General features: G+C 34.3%; 3 protein-coding genes across 3 annotated transcripts; 1 reads left to right on the forward strand and 2 right to left on the reverse strand.

The window, feature by feature from the left end:
- Window positions 1-706: 706 nt before the first annotated feature.
- Window positions 707-4,201, reverse strand: LOC105952218 (E3 ubiquitin-protein ligase SIS3). The gene is made up of 10 exons (XM_012975748.2): window positions 3,812-4,201; window positions 3,603-3,641; window positions 3,211-3,277; window positions 3,040-3,113; window positions 2,509-2,647; window positions 2,304-2,396; window positions 2,132-2,197; window positions 1,860-1,979; window positions 1,642-1,755; window positions 707-1,329 (listed from the first exon to the last, which is right to left on the reverse strand). Exons 1-10 carry the CDS (start codon window positions 3,838-3,840, stop codon window positions 940-942), a joined length of 1,131 nt encoding a protein of 376 aa, XP_012831202.2. The 5' UTR covers window positions 3,841-4,201; the 3' UTR covers window positions 707-939.
- A 5,489-nt stretch (window positions 4,202-9,690) lies between these two features.
- LOC105967010 (protein FAR1-RELATED SEQUENCE 5-like) lies at window positions 9,691-11,144 on the forward strand. The gene is made up of 2 exons (XM_088823337.1): window positions 9,691-10,959; window positions 11,103-11,144. The coding sequence occupies exons 1-2, from the start codon at window positions 9,691-9,693 to the stop codon at window positions 11,142-11,144; spliced, it is 1,311 nt and encodes a 436-aa protein (XP_088679463.1).
- A 2,893-nt stretch (window positions 11,145-14,037) lies between these two features.
- LOC105952217 (Phosphoglycerate mutase family protein) lies at window positions 14,038-18,537 on the reverse strand. Its single transcript, XM_012975747.2, has 5 exons — window positions 18,200-18,537; window positions 16,437-16,682; window positions 16,258-16,339; window positions 15,181-15,395; window positions 14,038-14,356 (listed from the first exon to the last, which is right to left on the reverse strand). Exons 1-5 carry the CDS (start codon window positions 18,490-18,492, stop codon window positions 14,236-14,238), a joined length of 957 nt encoding a protein of 318 aa, XP_012831201.2. The 5' UTR covers window positions 18,493-18,537; the 3' UTR covers window positions 14,038-14,235.
- Between the last annotated feature and the right edge of the window lie 2,053 nt (window positions 18,538-20,590).

A 20,590-nucleotide genomic window follows, 5' to 3' on the forward strand; every position in this document is an offset into this window, starting at 1 on the left:
TTAAAAGAAGAAGAAACCAAGAGCAAATCACCATCTTCTACAATATAAAAATCAATCCCACATTCGCATTAATAAAATTATCAATTACACATCTAATTGGAACAATTGTCGGGAACTGAATTGAAAATCGTGGGAATTTAATTGGAATATTCGGTACTCGGCTCATTCTCCAAATCTATCCTTCCGTAAATTTCATTGAAAGACGAATAATAAGAAAAAAGTTACCTATGATATCCAGATTTCCTAAGGTCTTTCGGTGTTTTGTTCGGATGCCGCGCCAGAGAAAGGGACTCGTCGGGACTATCGGTGAAGATGGAGAGCCGGGCTTTTGAAAGTGAGAAACCAAAACTTGTACTGTCTTTTTCTCTACCCAGTTTTTTACAATAATATTTTTCAGCCCCTTTTGGTCATTTCATGTTTTAGCTCACGACTGGTTATACAATCTCACCTCGTGTGGTGGGATAATTTATCACCCAATTTCGGGATTTGATACCGGGCCCTCAATCTGTACCGGGCTCAAGTCAAACGAACCAAACGCCTGATTAGGGGTGATTATTCTGTCTATCACCCCTTATCACTACTAAATTAATAGTTCGATAATTTAATATTTCACTAAATTAATATAATTTTATTAGTCTCAACTGAATTAATTTATTATTCAGTGGACTCTGTAAACCTTCGTTCTCCTACAATCATATGTGACAAATTTAACATAAAAACAGTTGAAATTTGTAATTATATCCCCCTCAGAATATAAAACAATGGTAGCAAATGTAAATCAAAGTAAGAAATTAAAAAAAAGATGGTTAAAAAAACTAAAAATACAAATAAAAAGCAATTCTACAAGTATCACAAAAACACTAACCACCACCATATTTCCCCTGTTCCAAGTAATTATCTGGATTTCTTTTAATCAAAAAAATAAAATAAAAAATAAAATCAAGTGCGAGGCGGGCCGGGCTCTTCAACCACCACCACCACATGAACGGGCCCCATATTTTCCGGGGCTCCATTTGCAGCCGGACTATCCGTTTCAGTGGCGGGTCGACCATTTTCAGAGTGGACCGGGTGGAGCAAGCCTTGCATTCTCAACATATAGCTCTGACTCGGAGTCTCGTTTCTTACATACTGCGCCGTTGTTGTTGTTGTTGTTGTTGTTGTAACAACATTAATCGAGGGCCTCTCGATATCCGTCTGAATATTCGACAGTGCACTTAAATCCAGGTTCGGAAAAACAGAGCAACGGCATCTCGGGCATTTCACGTTTAATCTCAGCCACTCATCAATGCACTCCACGTGAAAATTATGGGCACAAGGAAGCCCTCGTACCTGCATTAAATGACCAATATAACCCTCTATTAGACCAACGTTGATAAATTATACATGGACGAATTTGGAAAAAAATAGAAAACTATAACTACTCCTAACGCTATAAAACGAGCTTGTAATATAAATCAAACGACAGTTTAATTTATATGCAGAATCTCACATATTATTTCGAAAACGGCAGTTGAAAATTCCACGTAAAATCACGATGAACTGATGAAGATAACGAATTACCCTTCGATTTTTTCATCATTTTCTATTTTAATAAATATTTATTTACCTTAATTAAATTTTAAAAAATATATATAAGATTACCTCATTTCCAACGTGAAATTCCTCCAAGCATATAGGACACTCGCTGCAATCGGTGGGGACCGCCTTCAGCATGAACTTTGGCAGTTCTTGAATTAGTGCCTCCACTGCTTCTCTCTGCATTTGCCAAAATACAACCCTCCGGTTTTTATTTAATATTTTTTTTTAGATCAACACAAATATTTAAAAAAAAAATATAAAAAAAAAATCGGCTTTTTAACCTGAGCTGGGGTTAAGTAAACTCCGGGGTGGTAAGTAGCGGCATCTTGGCCCATTCCTCTCATCTCTTGTCCGGCAGCTTCAATAGCCCAATCGGGCACTCTAACCATGTCAACTAAAACCTGAAGGGCAAAACAGTCAATTCACAAGAACATCATCAGCTACGAGTTTCTTTATCAATCCGTCTGCAGATGTGAACTTATTTATCATCATACGAAATATTGACTAAAAACATCTTTCCAAGCAAGTGGTGAAATCAATTTGTCGAGCTTACCCCGAATTCCGAAACGGGAATCCCTTGTTGGGCACGCAATAGATGCGCCTTCCTTCTTGTTACCCACTGCAAAACGGGCAATAAGACCAATTGTCACAAAATAAATAATAAATAAATAAAATAAAAACGAAATCTTCGGGAGTGTTAATCGAGCAAAACAAACCCTACTAACCTTTCCGATACAGATACAAGCGATGCAAACGAGCCCACAATAGCTGAAGAGAATCCAAATAAGGAAACCCCATTTCTGACCATCTTCAGGCAACTGAAAAATGGTTCGAGAAAAAATTATATCCATTCCGTATTTACAGCATACGATGATGTAATAATTCATAATCGAAATACGAAATATGAAAACGAAGAAAATAATAACTTACACAACTTTTGGCACGAGTGAACCACATTGTACCGATGATAGTCCAAGCTGAAAGGAAGGGATAGAGTAACAAAACAAGAATCGAGAGTACAACTATCCGTCCACGAAAACGCTTATATCTCTGCTGCCAACCAAGATCCCTAAATCCATATATCAGAAAATATATATATATATATCGTCTATAAGTTTTAAATGTAGCTTATATATGCCAAGAAATAAATAAAACGTCGAACGAGACCTACATCAATCCATTACTTACTAAAAACATTTTTGTAGAATTATAATAAAACGTTTAATATTTTAAATAATAATTTCTAGCGGTCGCGACTCGGTAAAAACGTACTAAATTATTAGCTCGATAGTTTAAGATTTCGCTAAATTAATAGAATTTTGCCAGTCCGACTGTATTAATTTATAGAGGTTTATTAGCTGTATTAGTAACAGAATGCTCGCACGATTAACACATAAAGAACGAATCTTCAAAATGAATTTCAAGAAATTACCAAAATTATTCGATAAAAGATAAACTTACAATCCCATTCCAGAAGCTAATCCATTATCCACAAACATTAATAGCCGGAAAATAAACACTGTGGTGTAATCGACCTAAAAATTGCAAAAACGGGAAACACATTGTAAAATCTTTAAATATAACCTTAATTCCGATTATTTGCTTCCGAAAAACTCGAAAAAAAATTCTTACCACAATCCATATGTGCAACGGGTACGTGCATGAGTGGTATCTCCCCCAATTGATTGCCACAATAATTCTAATTGAATAGTTAAGAAATTACCCGAAACCCGTAACAGCAATAATGAACAGATTTAACCAACACCCTAAGGCCTCGTTTGGTTGCCAAGATAAAATTAGTCGAGATAAAATTATATAATCTAATGAAAACCCAATCATTTTATCGGACCCCAAGATATCCAACAAGATAAATCGTGATAATATAATATTTGTGTTATTGGGATACCAAACAATAAACAAAATTCAATTATTTCGTTAATAATGATTAATATCTCCAACCAAACGAGGCCTTAAAAAACAAAAAAAACAAAGAAATATTCATCAGCATTCAATTGAAAGGATACATACTTGTGGCAAGCATAGACAAGAAGAACCCATCGTACCTGTAATAAAATAAAATAAAATAAAAAAATCAGTAAATATATTCAATTAAATCAAAAACCCATTAATCAATTTTACCGAAAATTACAAGAAATCGTCCAGTAATTACATGCGGATGAATTTTTCCCCATTTCGGAATTGCGAAAATTTTCAGTTTATTTTAATTTCTTACCACTTGAAATCGACGCCCTTGATCGCCATTCTAAAAAATCTTAGCTCTGAATCAAGGATTTCATTTCTCGTTCCACCAAATCTAACCAACCACTCGCTCGGACTGAGTCACACTCACCTGACTCGAACAGGAAAAAGATGATGAACAAAAAAAAAAACAGAATCACACGGTGAGACGAGTTGGCAGAGTCTGCGTGAAGAAGAACGGAAGAGGGGTAATTCTATGTTAGAAGGCTAGGAGTAACGATTTGTCAGGGGAATTGTTCTTGATTTGCAGAGTGAGAGGCATTTTTAGAGAGAGAGTGTGTGTGTGTCTCTTTGCGTTGCATAAGAAACAATAGGCGATGAATAAAATAAAAGAAAAAGAAAAAAGAAAAAAGAAAAAGAAAAATTGGAAACGTGGCATTTTTATTGAATAATATGCTTACAATAAATAATTAAAAATGTAAATTACACTTACACCCTTAAGATATGCTAAAATAATTTTAAGGTTCATGTGGTATCAGTAATTACAATAACCCCTAAAACATTGTTAGAAGGACTCGTTTGGTTGGGGAGATTAGCCATTGTTAACTAATTAACGAGACTTTGTTTGATGTTTGGTATCCCCAATAACTTGTGAGAACGACCCGCCAACCAAACGAGGCCAGAATAATGCGTTAAATAAGTTCAGTTAGGATTCTAACGGACTATTAATTTCAGGAAGTGGTGGGAACATATACAGATAGGGGATGATATACTGACATGGCTCCTCCAACATTTCTTAAATCCTTAGGCTATGTTTGGTTGGCAAGATAAGACTAGTCAAGATAAAATTAAATAATCTAATGAGACCCAATAATTATTTTATTGGAGCTTGAAAAGTCCAACAAAAAAACTCATTAGAAGGCAAGATAAGACAAGATAAGCCATGATTATATAATTTTGGCTGGTCGACTCGGCATTTTATTGAGGATACCAAGCTTCAAAGTAAGTCCAACTATTTAGTTAATCATGGCTTACCTTGGCAACCAAACGGGACCTTATTATTTTATATAAGATTTATAAATTTTCGCCTATAATAACATTAACGACCCCGTGGAAAACAAATATGGTGTACATCGATCCCCATAACATAAAAGCTTGGCTCTGATAATTATTTCAGGGATGTGACTGTAATAACCAATATTATATGGACCTTACATTTTTTTGGCATATATACCTTAGAAGTGTAGGTGTGCTTTACCCATGATTTAATTAATATCATTTTTACTGAATTATTCAACAAAGAAAAAAGGATAAAGCAAAAAAAAAAAAAAAAGGAATTGCGAATTAAAATGTATTTCAACCATTACAATATAATTTTGATAATTTAAATTTCAATTAATTAATAATATTCCCGAAATAAAGATTTTATGTCAGTATTAATTTTGGATGAATGTGCCGAATTAATAATTTGCTATATTTATAAGATAATACGTGTCCGAAACTTATTCACATTATGACATTACGACTAATGTAATGTATATAGGGTATATAGCACTTAAATCCCATGTGGTTTGAGTTTTGTTTACATGAGTCTCTTGTAATTTCAATATAAACACGTGATTTCCTATAGTTTAAACTTTGTACACATGAATTCTTCGTAATTTTAATATTACCACATGAACCCTGTAGTCCACTTGGTAAATAAACACGTTTAATAGAAAGATGAAATTTTTAAAAGTACAAGAAGTTACGTGATTATATTAAAATACAAGAAGATCATATGCTATATTGAAAATACAAGGGAGTTATGGGCACAAAGTTCAAAGCACAAGGATTTAAGTGCTATTTACGTTAATTTATAAACAATCGTGAAAATGAATCAAGTCATTCAACTATTGAAAATGTGGTCATCTGGCATTTGGTTGTTTTTTTTTTTTTCTTCTAATGTGACGTTTGCAAAAGCTTTTGGAAACAGGTTTTAAGTTTTGTTTTCGCTTATACTCTGATTTCATGCGTTTATAAAGTTAGGTTGTGCTCTTGTTTCTCTTAAAATAAGTTCTTTCAAGCTATCATTTTTTTTAAATTCAAGTTGATTTTCCAATATATTCTCAAATTACCCCTATTTTAATTATTACAAGTGCTCCCAAAATAAATCACTTCTTTTAAAAGTCCACTAATCAGAGAAATTCAAATTTATGACTTTTCAATTTTTTTTCATTTAGACCCTATATATAAAATATATTCGTGAAAAACTCAAAAAAAGTATTCAATTTATTGAATGGGAAGAAGTGGTATATGACTTCCAAGAAATTTCTTATAATTCTAAAATATTTAAACATAGAGGCAATATGCAATATGTATGTATAAATAAATATATATATATATATATATATATATATATATATATATATATATATATATATATATATATGCGAAAATAATTTTAAGGTCCATGTAATATCGTAACTATAATCACTCCCTGAAAAATTGTTAGAAACTCTAATGGCATAATGCGATGAGTACGTTATTCCCATAGAATTCTAACGGGCTATTAGATTTAGGAAATGGTTGAAGACAATATGGAGTTATGGGGTGATTTAAGAAGTGTTGGGATTAGGGGTGTAAATTGGACGGATGGTTGGGATTAAGGGTGTAAATTAGATGGATCGGTCGGAATTAGTCCTTTCGAAAAAAGATCCATTTTTTTTTCACAAGTGAAAAACTAGTTCCAATTATGTTCCAAAAAAACTCGGAAATTGGAATTTAGGAAATCAGAAAGAAAAACTTGTTCTAAAATTGAAATTTCGGATTGTAATCAGCGAAATTCGGAAATTTTCAATTTTTGGTCACATAATATATAAAATACATAATAATACAGGTAAATTATGAAAAAAACTCCGACTTTAGGCTAAATAACACCCCACCTATTCGTAATTACCAAAACCACCCTGAGAATTGTTTATGTCTTACATCAATCCTTTACAGTGTGACTTTTCACACTTTTATTTTTTTTAATCCTAGAGATTAGATTATACAATTTCATACATTTTCTTTTATTTCTCACCTATTTAACAGAAAGTCTAATAGATTGTACACATTTTTCTGTTAAAAACCTCCATCAACAGTTAATCAGAGGGATTCTGGTTATTACGGATAGGTGGGGGCATTTTTCGTTATTTAACCTAAGTTCAGGGAGTTTTCATAATTTACCCTACTAATATGTGTATTTTAAGTTTACTATTCGAGAAAAAAATCAGAATATTTGGAATTATTTTCGGAACTTAAATCGGATCTGAATACGGAATCTCATATAATAGAAAGATGAAATATTTAAAAGTACAAGGGGTTATGCGATTATAATAAAATACAACAGGACCATATACTATATTGAAAATATAAAGGAGCCATGTGCACAAAGTTTAAAGTACAGAATTTAAGTGCTATTAAAAGCTTGATAGACGATTGCAAAAGCTTTTGGAAACAACTTTTAAGTTTTTTTTACTTATAATCTGATTTCATGCGTCTATCAAGTTATGTTTTGCTCTTATTTCTCTTAAAATAAGTTCTTGTAAGTTATCAATTTTTTTTTTTATTTAAATTGATTTTTCAACATATTTTCAAATTACTCCTATTTTAAATTTTACAAGTGCTCCCAAAATAAATCACTTCTTTTAAAAGTCTACTAATAAGAGAAATTCAAATTTATGACTTTTCAATTTTCTTTCATTTACTCCATATATACAAAGTATATTCGTGAAAAAAGTATTCAATTTATTGAATGGGAAGAAGTGGAGTGGTATATGACTTGTCACTTGCCAGAAATTTCTTATAATTCTCGAATATTTAAACATAGAGAGGCAACATATATATATATATATATATATATATATATATATATATATATATATATATATATATATATATATATATATATATATATATATATATATATATTACACACCTCTGAAGTTTTGCGAAAATAATTTTAAGGTCCCTGTAGTATCGTAATTATAGTCACTCCCTGGAAAATTGTTAGAAACTCTAATGGGCATAGAATTCTAACGGACTATTAGTTTTTTGAAATGGTTAGAGACAATAGGGAGTTATGGAGTGATTTAAGAAGTGTTGGGATTAGGGGTATAAATCGGACGGATGGTAGGGATTAAGGGTGTAAATCGGATAGATCGGTCGGAATCAGTCCTTTCGAAAAAAGATCCGTTTTTCTTTTCACAAGTAAAAAACTAGTTCCAATTATGTTCCAAAAAAACTCAGAAATCGGAATTTGAGAAATCGGAAAGAAAAAACTTGTTCAAAGCCGATTTCTCGGATTGTAATTAGCGAAATTCGAAAACTTTCAATATTTGGTCACGTATATATAAAATACATTATAATACGGGTAAATTATGAAAAACCTTCTGAACTAGGCCTAATAACGAAAAACACTTCACCTGTTCGTAGTTACCAAAAATCCCTCTGAGAATTGTATATGTCTTACATCAACTCCTTTACAATATGACTTTTCACATAATTTTTATTTTATTTTTTTATTCTAGAGATTAGACTACACAATTTCAGACATTTTCTTTTATTTATAACCTATTTAACAGAAGATATAATAGATTGTACACATTTTCTGTTAAAAACCTCGATCAAAAGTTAATCAGAAGGGGATTTTGGTTATTACGGATAGGTGGGGGCGTTTTTCGTTATTTAACCTAAGCTCAGTTGTTTTTCGTAATTTACCCTAATGATATGGGTATTTTAAGTATACTATTCGAGAAAAAAATCAGAACATTTGGAATTATATTCGGAACTTAAATCGAATCTGAATACGAAATCTCATATAAAACCAATTCCAATCCAAATAATTTCCAGAAAATCAGAAGTCAGAATTTCGGAAAAAGTGAAAATCGGAATTTCAAAATTCAGATTGAAAAATATTGTTTCAAAACTAAAAAAAGAAATCAGATATGAATTAACAGAAATCAGATATTTCGTTCCAATTTCGACCAATGGCATAAAAACTCAAATTTAAATAGCTAACTATAATTTTTTACACAATTGAGTTTGACTTAAAATAAAAAACTCGAAATTCCTAATTGAATGTTTACGTGTTCAATAGCACCAATCTCCAAAGGGGATCACTATTTCAAATACTAATTTTTGCTCACTTGAATACCAAAAAAATAAAAAATAAATAATTAATTGTAAATTACTTTAATGCCCTTAATGAAAATTAAAACCAAAAAATATTACAAATACTATTTTTCTTTCTTAAATACCAAATAATCAAAAACCTAAAAAAAACATTTCCCTCCTCACTCACAAACCCCTCACCTCCTCCACCTCCTTCTTCTCCCTCCCCAAAAACCCTCCTAAAAAACCCCAAAACAAAAGAAATCAAAACCTTACACAACTTGCAAAATGGCGTCAAATGACAATAGAATGGTAGTTTACGAGCAAGGAGAACCCATTCAGGTATGTATTCATGTATTTTTTGAGCTAAAACATCGATTTTGATTTTTTTTTTTTTAAAACTCGCCATGTATTTTCGACACATACAGGTCGAAAATACCCTTATTTTTCGACGTGAATGTGTCGAAAATACCCTTAAGTTTCGACGCCTAGTTGTCGAATTATGATACAATTTTCGACACTTAAGTGTCGAAAATTACCCAAATTTTCGACACTAATGTGTCGAAAATTGTATCATAATTCGACACCTAGGCGTCGAAAGTGACCTCTATTTTCGACACTTAAGTGTCGATTTGGTTCCTGTTGCAAATTTACTTGTCTTATATTTTCGACACTTTTGTGTAGATCGATTGCACCCATTCATTTACTACGTCAGAAAAATTCCCAACAAAAGAAGCTTTATTGGCATGGGTTCGTGAAGTATGTAAAAGAATTGGAATGGTGTTAATGATTGGGGGTTCGAGTGACGGGGATAGAGGACGTATGACACCGTATGTGATTGTTCGTTGTGAGCGTGGGGGCCATTATGTTGGCAAGAAGGTACCAGGTGAAGATGATCAAAGACCGGGAAAAAGGAGCACCGGTTCAAAGAAATGCAATTGTCCGTTTAAATTGAAGGGGACAAGAGAACACAAGGATGATGAAAAGGCTGAGTGGAACTTGGATGTTCATAGTGGTATTCACAACCACAACTTATTCGAAAACTTGCACGGACACTCTTATGCTGGAAGATTATCAAAGGAGGATGTTTCCTTTGTTCACACTATGAAGAAAGCAATGGTGAAACCAAGGGCAATTCTAAGAGCATTGAAGCAAAAGGACCCGTCTAATGTAACTGGTATGAAGACAGTTTACAATACTATCTCTAAGTTAAATTTCAGTGAATTGGATGGGAGATCTCAATTGCAATCATTGTTCGTCAAGTTGAAAGAAGATGAATACCTCTCGTACCATAGATCGAACGAGTTGAATGCGATTACCGACTTGTTTTGGATCCACCCGAAATGCATTAAGTTGGCACAGTCGTATCCGTACGTATTCGTCATCGATTGCACGTACAAGACCAATCGTTACGGACTCCCATTTCTTGAGATTGTGGGTTTTACTTGTACCAACAAGACGTTCTCAATTGCCTTTGCATACTTGGACCACGAAAAGACGGAAAATTTTGAATGGGCGTTACGTTGTTTGAAGGAGGCCATGACCAGTTGTCCTCGGCCTAATTGCATTGTAAGAGATCGAGATTTGGGTTTAATGAAAGCAGTGGCCAATGTGTATCCATCGAGTCATCACTTGCTGTGTCGGTGGCATGTGAACAAGAATATAGTGGCCAATTGTAAGAAATTGTTCCCAAAGGACATCACCAAATGGAAGCAATTTCAGTCGAGTTTTTCGGCTCTTATTGAAAGAAATACCATAGAGGAGTTCAATGAGGATTGGGAGGATTTGAAAAGAACATTTATCGGTTATCTCCCGGCTATAGAATATGTAGCTAATTCATGGTTGGATTCGTACAAGGAGAGACTTGTATCGGTGTGGACAAATAAGTATACTCATTTTGGAACGTACACTTCTAATAGGGTGGAGGGGGCACACGGACGAATGAAAAGGGATGTGCATAATTCAACTGACAAATTTGTGGATTTGTATACGAAAGTCCACAATCAAATTGTCGAACAACACAATGACATCAAGGCTTCCTTTGAAGTAAGTAAAAATACTTACGAGCACACTTTCAAAACGTTGATATACAATGAGCTTCGTGGAAGTATCTCAAAATACGCTCTGCAACTACTCAAAGTTGAGGTGGACAATACGAAACTATTGCAACCGAGCGATATGGGTTGTAGTTGCGCCATCCGAACAACCCACAGTCTACCATGTCGCCATGAACTTCATGAGTATGTTGTTGTGAACAAATGTCCTATCCCACTTGAGTTAATAGGCTCGTATTGGAAACACATGAGTATGGAGCCCGTCGCGACCACAGACCAAGTCATCCTACCAACCATCGACGAAGAATTATCGGAATACCAGAAGCTCTTTGAATGTGCCGATCTCGATGCAAAAACTCGATTGCGCAACCATTTGGCAAACGCTCGCAAGATACGGTACGCCCAACAACTGGCAAACCGACCAACATACTCACATCGTCAAGTGTGATGGTCATCTCTCCAACAGGTAAGTGAAATGTGTTGGTAGCTGGCTGCCATCTCTCTACGAAGGCTCTAAGTAGATGGCCGTCCACAGTGTTGTACGATGCTTGTACAACTGACATTAATCCACATCTTTGTACTACCTCTGTAATAAACGGCGCCGGCTCCCAACCTTTCAAAGTTCCTGTGTGATTTCGAATTCGAAATTCTGAGCCGCGCTCCGAGCGATCTGGCCCTCCGTTCACAATATGATAAGCAATGTGCTTATCAAAATTTGTGTACAATTCCGGTATCTCGGGACCTCGGACCGGTTCGTTGCTCGAATCACCAACTTCTACAGTCGAAGGTAGAGCCGGCACCGGATTCGTTGACGAAGAACCCTCTCCAGACTTCTTCTTGGTCGTGGTCTTTTTCTTGGTCGTGATTGCTATGCCCTTGCCTCTATCGGATAATTCCTTCCTCTTCTTACGGTTCGAGACAGTCGGAGGTATACGAGGTTCACGTGGTTCTTCCACTGCAAAATAACACACAAATAAAAATTAATATACATAATATAAACACAAGCAAATAAAAATAGGAAAGAAAACAAATTAATAATTTAAAAAAAAAAAAAAAAAATACACAGATCAAATTCGACATCTAGCTGTCGAAAATTGGATCAAAATTCGACAGCTAGCTGTCGAAAACTAATCCAAATTCCGACAGCAATCTGTCGAATTACCAAAAATCCAATTTCAAGATTTCACATTTTTCGACCTGTATATGTCGATTTTTGATGAATTTTCGACCTCAACCTGTCGAAAATTCATCAAAAATCGACATGTACAGGTCGAAAAATGTGAACGAAGAACCGACCCACAAATCTCAAATCAATGCTCAAATCGACTGAAATTAGATGCACCCATTACTAATTAACGATCATTTCTACCTAAAACAATCAAATCCTAGTTACCCATATCAAACAATTCGAAAATATTAAAGAAAAAAAAATTCAAAAAAAACTATTACTTGTACAAACGCGGCGGCGGCGTACGGTGGCGTTCAGCGGGTTGATAACAACGGACGAAGAAGCGGCGGCGGCGTCGGGGGGGGGGGGGGGGGGGGGGGGGTCGGCGGCGGCGGCGGTGAGGGTTGGAGAGGAGAAGACACCGGTGGAGGTTTTTTTTTTACAACAAAAGTTTTTTTTTTTTTTTTTTTTAATTTGGTTTTTGAATAGGTAATTTCTAAAAAAATTTGATATAATTGATATTTTGATGAAAGGGTGTTTTGGTACTTTTCTTTTTATTTTGGTATTAAAGTAAGAAAAAACTGATAAATTTGTACTCAATTTTGGTTTTAAACTTGGTAGTATTCAAGTAAGCAAAAGTTGGGATTCAAAATAGTTGCCCCCATCTCCAAATCATCCAACCTGCATTATGTTTTTAGATACACCAAAGATCAATAGATTATTAAAAAAAAAAAAAATTAACATGATATTATTATAAATAAAAGAAATACTTCGTCTCTAAAAGATGATTTTTTGGTGGGTCGATTTTTTAGGTCGGCATAAATTAATTTAAATGGCAAATTAAATAATAATCAGTCATTTTCAAGAATGACCCAAAAAGCTTAATTGCCCCGTGTCATGTACTAATGGACTAATTAAATAATTTACTTTCATTTAAGTACATTTAGTGAATGGCATTTAAGTAATTTACTTTCTTTTGCGTTTCTTGAAAAATAAATAAATATGGAGAAAAGGATGACAAAAGAAAATTTGGAAACGTGCCATTTTTTACTAAGTACCACTAATCTACTATGTTACAAGAAATAATCAAATAAATTACATGGAATGCAGTCGAAAATTATCTTCTAACCTTTGGATTCGGTTCGGTTCGGTTCGGTTTCAATTTCAGTTTCGGTTTCACAATAAATTTAGATATCGTTAATTATAAGAAGAACCCAAATGAAATCAATATTTCAAAATTTTACTAATCACTTGGAGACGAGAAAAGGTCACGAGCTATCGCTAACAAGCAAATCGAATTCCGTGCTTGTGCCTCAATCACAACAAAACTCATATAAAAGGGTAAAAAAAAGTCGTAACGTGTGAGTGAACATACATCATTCTTAGGAGTGTAGGTCGTAACGTAATTTCCAATTTTCGCCTATTTTATTTCTAAAATTTTCAATTTTAGAACACTGCTTTTCACTCCGGTTTTCAAATTTCCGATTTTCGAATTTTTTCCGATTTTTTTTTTTTTTTTTTAAATCGGAAATGTATATAGAACTTTTGGAATCTCTAATTTTCAATCTAATTCTATGATAGATGTGATTCAAATAGATGACTTGATTTTTTTTGAAATTCAAAATGGGTCAATGGTGAAATTCATGCTAGGAGTTCTTAATTTTTGAATTTTTTTGTTTGAAATTTCCAAAAACAATCCAAAAACTTCCGAATTTTCAAACTTGTATGATTTTTGGAATATTTGAAATTTCTATTTTTTTTTTGAAATTGGAATATATTGCTGGTCTCCGGCGTCAATTTTTTTTTTCTTCCGATTGTTTGACCAACATAAAGTAATATTACTATATTACTCTGTGTTATATAATTGGATTGCAATTTTACTGTCTACAATAATCTCCAATCTTGTAGTTAACACAGTAATATTACCCTATTAATATTAATATTACTATCTTGGTTTGCAATGTTGCTCTTTCAAACAATAAATTACACGAGTTGAGAAGCTTTCGAAATCGAATAAATTACACGACCGGAGATAAAATACGGCACTAAAAAATTACTGCGGGTAGTTTTATATACAAATATAGTAGTAATGAATAAAATCTAATTGCAGTTTGGGGGATTTAAGCACTTGTAAACTGCAGACTTAGGTTGTTTATAAGTCGGTATGCTACTAGCATCAACGAACCTCACTTCGCCCGGCCCGAAAGCAAGATCACTGTGCCTGCATATATTCGATAAAATCCAAAATCGAAAATATTAAAAATCAATTTCAAATCTTAGTCGAGATACATGCTTTTGCAGTAGCACTCTTGATCATGTACAACACACATGTTTTAAAGATTTCAAATCTCAATTTTAGATTTCAAAAAATGGAGAAATTACAGTTTTTAACCCTCAAGTTTGTACCGATTTCACATTTGGTCCTCCATGTTCACAATAAAAAAAAAAACCACATTTGGTCCATAATGTTCCAATAATTTAACACTTTTGATCATTTTCGTCAATTTATCGTTAGTCCGTTAGTTAAGGCAGTGATGGGCACACGCTTGATTCCGTTAGTTTTAACGCGAAATTGACGGAAATGGCTACAAATGTTGAATTTTTTGAAAACATGAGAGACCAAATGTGTTTTTTGAGAACATTAGGACCAAATGTGAAATCGGTGCAAACTTGAGGGATAAAAACTGTATTTTTCCCTCAAATTGCATTCAAAATACAGGGTGTTGAATGCAATTTGAGGGGGAAAAATTGCATTCAACACCCTGTGTTTCACTCTAATTGTTAAAAAAAAAACTCTTTTTATTATAATATTAGCAAAACTCCCCTATGGTTCAATTATATTTGCAAACTACCCATACAACGCATCATTTAAGGGGTTGTGTGCTAAGAAAATGCATCATGGGGGGTGTGATTTGCTATATTTATAACACTGGGATTTTTTTTAATAATTTGATATAATATAGAGGCGCTAAATGCAATAAACTCGACTAACAAACACACATTTTAAAAATAAAAACAAGGAGAACAAATTTGAAAACTACTTGCCTTCGTAATTCGAGCCCGAGTAAACCAGCCTGTAGGACACTCAAGTTGTCCGAATCTGGAGAAACAATAATAACCGTGTCTTCGGAATATTGGGTCTCGAGAATCGACATTAATTGCGTCACACGAACAAAAACATCCCTAACACTTTCGTTCGGTGTTCCATCGTTTATTGGAGGCGGCTTTATATTTGGAGAAACATTATCCGAGGCGTAAACCTAGTTCCATTTGTAACAAAATTTCAATTTTAAAACTAAGAATAATAATAATGATAAGGGTAAATTACAAACCACCCCTGAGGTATGGTCAAATTACGAAAAAATTCATCTTGTTTGGATAATTACATCTACTCATCAACTATGAATCTTCTTACACCTCCACCTTTATGGTATCAAATTCGACATAATCATCTAGATTCGTAGAATGTGCTCTAGTTTGTACTCTTTTGGTGTAAAAATATTGTTTTTGATGCACCAAAATCTGATATATACAAGCCAAAAAGCACATCTTATGATCACCTTGCTTCAAAATGTGGAGCTCGAATGGGATAAAACGGGTACAAAAGTGATAATATTACATATAATCTACTAGAAGATTCCATTAAATTTGAAACCGCAAGGGTGGACGACGTGTAAGAAGATTTATAGTTGAGGGGGTGGTTGTAAATAGTAATTACCCAATCAAGAGGGGGGGGGGGGGAGGGTGTTTCGTAATTTGACCATACCTCAGGAGTGGTTGTAATTTACCCTAATAATTATAATAATACCGTCCAACGAGGGAACACCAAATTAATGGGGTTCATTGCATTTATCACCCACGTGTTAACCGAATTGCTAAAAACGTCCCCGTGTTAAAAATAGTAGCAAAACCCCTCTATGATATAACTTTTTTTTTTTGCCAAACAACCCCCTAAAAACTCACCATGTAGGGGGTTATATGCTAAAAAAGACATCACATGGAGTTTTTTGCTAATATTTACAACATAGGGACTTTTTTAGCAATTCGATGTAACACAAGGGGTGCTAAATGCAATAAACTCCAAATTAATGATTCAAATTCACAAGATTGGGTGATTTCTACCTCGTAAACGGAATCGAGTTTTTTCCCTTCATACGCTCCCAATCCCCGAGCATCCAAGAAGCTATATTCGGGGACTATATGACTGCATAAATACATAAAACATAGTATATAAATTAGAAATCTAAGTCTATTTAAAAAAAAATTAAATTAAATTGAAAAAAAATAAGCAAAATAATAACCTTCTATTGACACCATTAACAGCAGCAATAATTTCAGCAGCTTGATATGCTCTCTGAGTAATAGAAGGCCAAATCCAACAGCTATTTTCACATGCCCCCATTGACTTTAGGTCAAATGCAGCTTTGACCGTCTGCTTTTTACCGATTCCCGATAATCCGTTATCCATCGACGTTTTAGCCACCGGATTCGTGTTGATTACGCCCAAGCTTTCGTATTCAGATTCCCCTGCTCTCACCAAATAGTACCTTTTACCCAAAGAAATAAATAAATAAATTAAATTAAATAAAAAAGAAGTCCCCAAAATTAAAATCAAAGTTTTATTATTTTTGTTTTATGTGTGCAATAACAATTGACAAAATGATAAAAGACATTGGATTACTATTAAGGGTAAAACTACAACCACCTCCCTGAGGTATAATGTAATTATGAAAAAACCCCTTCCTTTTGGAAAATTACATCTTGTTCCTTGCGGTTTGTAAATTTCTTACATCCAACCCCTACAAAAGGGTGTTAATGTAAGAAATCTACAAAGTACGAGGGGGTGGATGTGATTATGGAAAAATGAAGGGCTTTTTTCATAAATAGACCTTACCTTCGGGCGGTGATTGTAATTTACCCTATTAATTGTGCCCGTTCCCTAGCTCTCATATGCCAGGTAGTTTTCCACCCGTTAATTTCACACACACACACACACACACACACACACACACACACACGCAAATATGGAAAATTACAGTTTTCATCCTTCAAGTTTGCACCGATTTCACATTTGGTCCCCATGTTCATTAAACAACACTTTTGGTCCCTCATTTTTCAATAATTGAACAGATAAGGTCATTTCCGTCAATTTTCGTTACTCCGTCAGTTAAGAAAGTGATGAGCACACACTCAGTTCCGTTAGTACTGACGGAAATTTGACAGAAATGGCTAAAAGTGTTGAGTTTTTTTATATTTTATACATGAGGGACCAAATGTATTTTTTTTGAGAACATAAGAGGTCAAATATGAAATCGGTGCAAACTTGAGGGATGAAAACTAAAATTTTCCTAAATATTTGAACAACGGCAACGTTTTGGGAGTCTAGGAAATGATAATTGGGCCCAAGTGAAATTACTTGTCTGCTCTTCTACCTCAATTCCCACCCCAAATTCTCTTATCTTATCAGATTTAGGGATTGCACATCACTCCCTGTAAAGTTCTAATTTTTGCATTTTAACCCCTCAATTTTTTTAAAAAGTGAATATCCCCTTCATAATGTTATTTTTGCTGCGCATTGCCCCGATAACAAAACTCCGATGGATTATTCATTGGAATTAAGTATTTTTATTGCACGTTGCCCCTCGAAAACACTATTTTTTCGCACGTTGTCCCTTTAAAATGTTATTTTTGTTGCACAATGCCCTAAAAAAATTGGCTTCTGAGTCAAACTGCAACCAAAATAATAATTCAAAGGGGGCGTATCCCATTTTTAAAATATTAGGGGGGGAAAGTACAAAATGAAAAATTTATAGGGGTGAATTTGCATTTTGTCCTCAAATTTTATATAAATTACAACTGATTTCATTTTACCGGCTTTTAATTAAGCACCAAAAAAACCAAATCAAAAACCATAACTATCCGGTTAACAATCTTGATTCTTGAATATTATGTCTTAAAAGTCAACCAAGATTCTTACATATAAACATAATCCAAAGACCACGTTTTTTTTTCTTTTCTAACAGAATAAATTTCAAAAAAATAAAATAAAAAGATATTTAATTACCTGTTGGTGAGGCGAGCAGGCGGCATTTGGAAGAGGCCACGAGCTTCGGCGACCGGTAAATTAATGGAGTCGGCATAATTGTAATAATGGCTGTGGTTCTTGATTTGAGGAGATGCCCAAAATGGAATCAATGTGGTGGAGAGTGAAGTGAGAGCGAGAAGCGCACGGCGGTTGATTATCGGTACGACGTCGTATCGGGAGGGTTTCGAATCCGATGAAAATGGAGTAAAATTGAGTGATTTTGGATTAGGAGGGCTGGAGTTTGAGGCCACAAAGGTTGTCGTGGCCACCATTGTTTTTGTGTTACCGTTGGATATTTTCTTTGCAGTGTTTCTTGAAATTTATATAAAGGGGAAATTACAGTTCTTCCCTCTCAAGTTTGCCTAATTACATATTTGGTCCTCCATGTTCACGAGAAAATATTTTTGGTCCCTCATATTTCACTAACTGAACACCTTTGGTCATTTTCATCAATTTACTGTTAAGGAAAATTGACGAAAATAATTAAAAGTGTTGAATTTTCGAAACATGAACGACCAAATGTATTTTGGCTTAATTCCACTTTGCACCCTTGAAATGTGAAATTGATGTAAATTGTATTTTTTTTCCGACCGGCCGCCGCCGGAGCGCCGCCACCGTTGGGTGGTGGTGCCGCCCGCTCGCCATCAATGGCCCACCTTTCCTGCCGAAGGGGGGCACGGCAGGCCCTCTTTTGCCAAAGTTGCTAGCAACTTTCCCCAAGTTGCTAGCACCTTGGACAAAGTTGCTAGCACCTTGGCCTAGCACCCTCCTTGGACACCTTCCCCTATAGTAGTGAAATGGCCAAAAACAGGGAAATGACCACTAAACATTGAAACTGCCGAGGGAAGCAACTTTTTTATTTCTCAATATTTTATATGTTATTCAACTTATTTTTTAACCAAACTTTTTTTTTTTTCCTGTACATAAACTATTGCAAAACTCTCAAGTTCTTCTCCATTTTTTTCTTTAAGGTGGGGGAAAGTGGTTTTGTTTAGGGAATAAAATGGGATGGATGTATCCAAAAAAGCATTCTCAATAAAAAAAAATTGAAATAAAAACATTAATTCAAATTCAATGAACCAAAATCGAAAATTGTAAAGAATATTATGTTCCAAAATTTATTTTTTTATTGAGTGAATTTCATTTAGTACCCATTTGAAATTCGCAACTGCACGATTTCTCTTATCATAAAAAAATTAACAAATACCCCCTAATCCACGGTTCCTCATCTTGAAAAAAAAAAAGAAGTCATCTTCCCTGTTTTCACAGTTCTTTATCTACCATTTCTGGCCCTCAGCCGCCTTTGCTCCGCCACCATTGCCCGCACTTCGTTCACCTTCAGCGAAGCGCGATTTTTTCCTCACCTCCGACACATGTCCTTCCATCCGACACTTCCAACGCCGCAACACCACCTTCTGCAAATTCGCTGCCCACAACCACCCCAATTCAACCGCCAACAAACACAAACATTACTTAACCCCTCTCTCTCCTCGGCCTTCCTAAGCTAATCCTTTCAATTTTTCAAGTCCAGAAATTTTGGAGAGGAAGAAGAGAAGACGAGGAAGAAAATTAGGGGATAGGGTAGGATTTTAATTAAGTTCTGGAAAATTGCAATTTAACTCCTGAATTTGTTTTAAAAATTCAATTTAGTTGCTTACCTATAAAAATTATATGTTTAAGGGATGAATTATTTTATTGCAAAAAACCACGGGGTATTTTTGTCCTTTCATAAGCAAAATGGAAGAAAAAATCGCAAACGCGGCGAATGAGCCGCACGATCAGCTCCAAGCAGGTTTTCGCATTTGGCTAATAACATAGGGGGCATTTGCTAATTTTTTTATGACATAGGGGATCGTGCAGTTGCGAATTTCATACGGGTGTAGTACATGCAATTCACTCTCAATTTACGTATGACAGGAACATGTAATAAGCTAAGTATCGATCTTATAAATGTAATTGTTGGATGAAATTCTTTTTACAAAAATAAAATTAGATCGAAAATTGAAATCTCATATATATTCCGATTTCATTCCAAAAAAATGATTTTTGGGAAACTTTGGAATTGAAAATGAAAAATAATGTCCCAAAATATAAAAATTCAAATCATAATCGACAATATAAGAAATTTCATTATAATTTCCACCCGAGCTTTGTTTCATGTCTAATCATAATCGTCGACAATATTCTTTCGGAATCAAAAATTTCAAATCATAGTCGACAAATCTGAAATTCCACTCTGATTTTGTTTTATATTTCAAAATTTCTCATCTTTTTCGCTTCAGATTCATGAATACGAAGAAACTAGAAGATCCTAATCCTAATAATTTATAGGCCAAAATTCCCCTTGCACCACTGAATTATGCAGTATGT

This window comes from Erythranthe guttata, chromosome 9 (assembly GCF_056151865.1).
Source record: "Erythranthe guttata isolate IM_541 chromosome 9, IM_541, whole genome shotgun sequence".
NCBI lineage: Eukaryota > Viridiplantae > Streptophyta > Magnoliopsida > Lamiales > Phrymaceae > Erythranthe > Erythranthe guttata.